Consider the following 1,269-nt stretch of genomic DNA (forward strand, 5'->3'; position numbering starts at 1 on the left):
TTTTTTTTTCTTTTTCGGCACGTCATTAACTGCTACTGGATCTTTAATATTTAATTTATATTTAATTTATATTTAATTTAATAATTTAATATTTAATAAACCATAACAAACACAATGTTTCTTTTTGCTGTTGCAGGCATTTAGCAATCTCTATGGAGTTCATCCTTTTTATATGTGCATAGAGAATGATTTTAATGCTCATGGTGTTCTCCTCTTGAATTCCAATGCCCAAGGTAATGTGATTGTCTGGGTAAATTATAAAGAAGCAAATGCGCAATTTAAATGCTAAATTTTGCCTTTTCTCCCTTGAAAAAGTACTTATTAATTAGAACAAAATAGAGTGAGAGATTGTCTACAATTGAATATTTTGTTTCAAATGGAAATTTTTCTAGTGAAACAAATATAGTCATCCTAATAGATTGCAAAATACTATTAAGGCACATAGTGCTAAAGACATACAACTTAAGAAATCAGAAGCCCTTGAAGAAGCAATGTTCGAAATTTCACGGTAATGCAGTGTTGCTGGATCTGCCATATCATCTCAGCAATATAAACACTGCCAAGGCCTCCTTTCTCATTAAGTTAGTCTAGAAATATCTGAAATGTATTAGCACTACAGCAGCTTTTCTTAATTGTGCACTTGGGGTTTAATCTCTCTCTCTTTCTCTCTCTCTTCACACACACACACTCTTTCTCTGTCGTGTGTGTGTGTGTGTGTGTGTGTGTGTGTGTGTGTGTGTAAGTGTAAGTGTAAATGCAATGCAATATATAACTGACTTAATGAACTCTTTAGAAAAGAAACCTGTGAACACACAGAGCTAGAAAATCCTGGCAGACACTTAGATGCCATCAGAGCTATCAATATTGCCTATTAGACAACCAGCCTAAGTAACACCTAAATGGTAGAAATATAAAAATAGTGATCTCTGCCACTCACATTATTTGTGCTCATTCTCTGTTTTGCTTTGTTCTCTTCAGATGTCACTCTGAGTCCATTTCCTTCTATAACATTCAGGACCATTGGAGGAGTACTTGATTTCTATATGTTTCTCGGCCCCACTCCTGAAAATGTTATCCAGCAGTACACAGAGGTCAGTACAGTCCTGTAGTTCACGTTCAAGTTTTCATTGCCCTGGCTCTGATGGAAGGGAGGAGCAATTGGCATAGCTATGAATCACCAGTCCTTTAGCCTTCTAACATCATGGCTAATTGTTTCCACATTTAGGCAATGACTTCTGACTTGACTTCAGTTTTATCTCAGCTTCATTA

At 35.5% G+C, this 1,269-nt stretch overlaps 1 protein-coding gene across 1 annotated transcript in view; it reads left to right on the forward strand.

Moving 5' to 3' along the window:
- Nucleotides 1-136: 136 nt before the first annotated feature.
- LOC109374407 (maltase-glucoamylase, intestinal-like) overlaps nucleotides 137-1,269 on the forward strand; it is a gene marked incomplete at its 5' end in the record, with an annotated part of 58,576 nt that continues 57,443 nt past the window's right edge. Inside the window, 2 exons of the mRNA XM_019628982.1 lie at nucleotides 137-233; nucleotides 979-1,091. Of these exons, the coding sequence (XP_019484527.1) occupies nucleotides 137-233; nucleotides 979-1,091 (210 nt within the window). The remainder of the gene's footprint in view (nucleotides 234-978; nucleotides 1,092-1,269) is intronic.

This window comes from Hipposideros armiger, unplaced genomic scaffold (assembly GCF_001890085.2).
Source record: "Hipposideros armiger isolate ML-2016 unplaced genomic scaffold, ASM189008v1 scaffold_820, whole genome shotgun sequence".
Classification (NCBI taxonomy): Eukaryota; Metazoa; Chordata; class Mammalia; order Chiroptera; family Hipposideridae; genus Hipposideros; species Hipposideros armiger.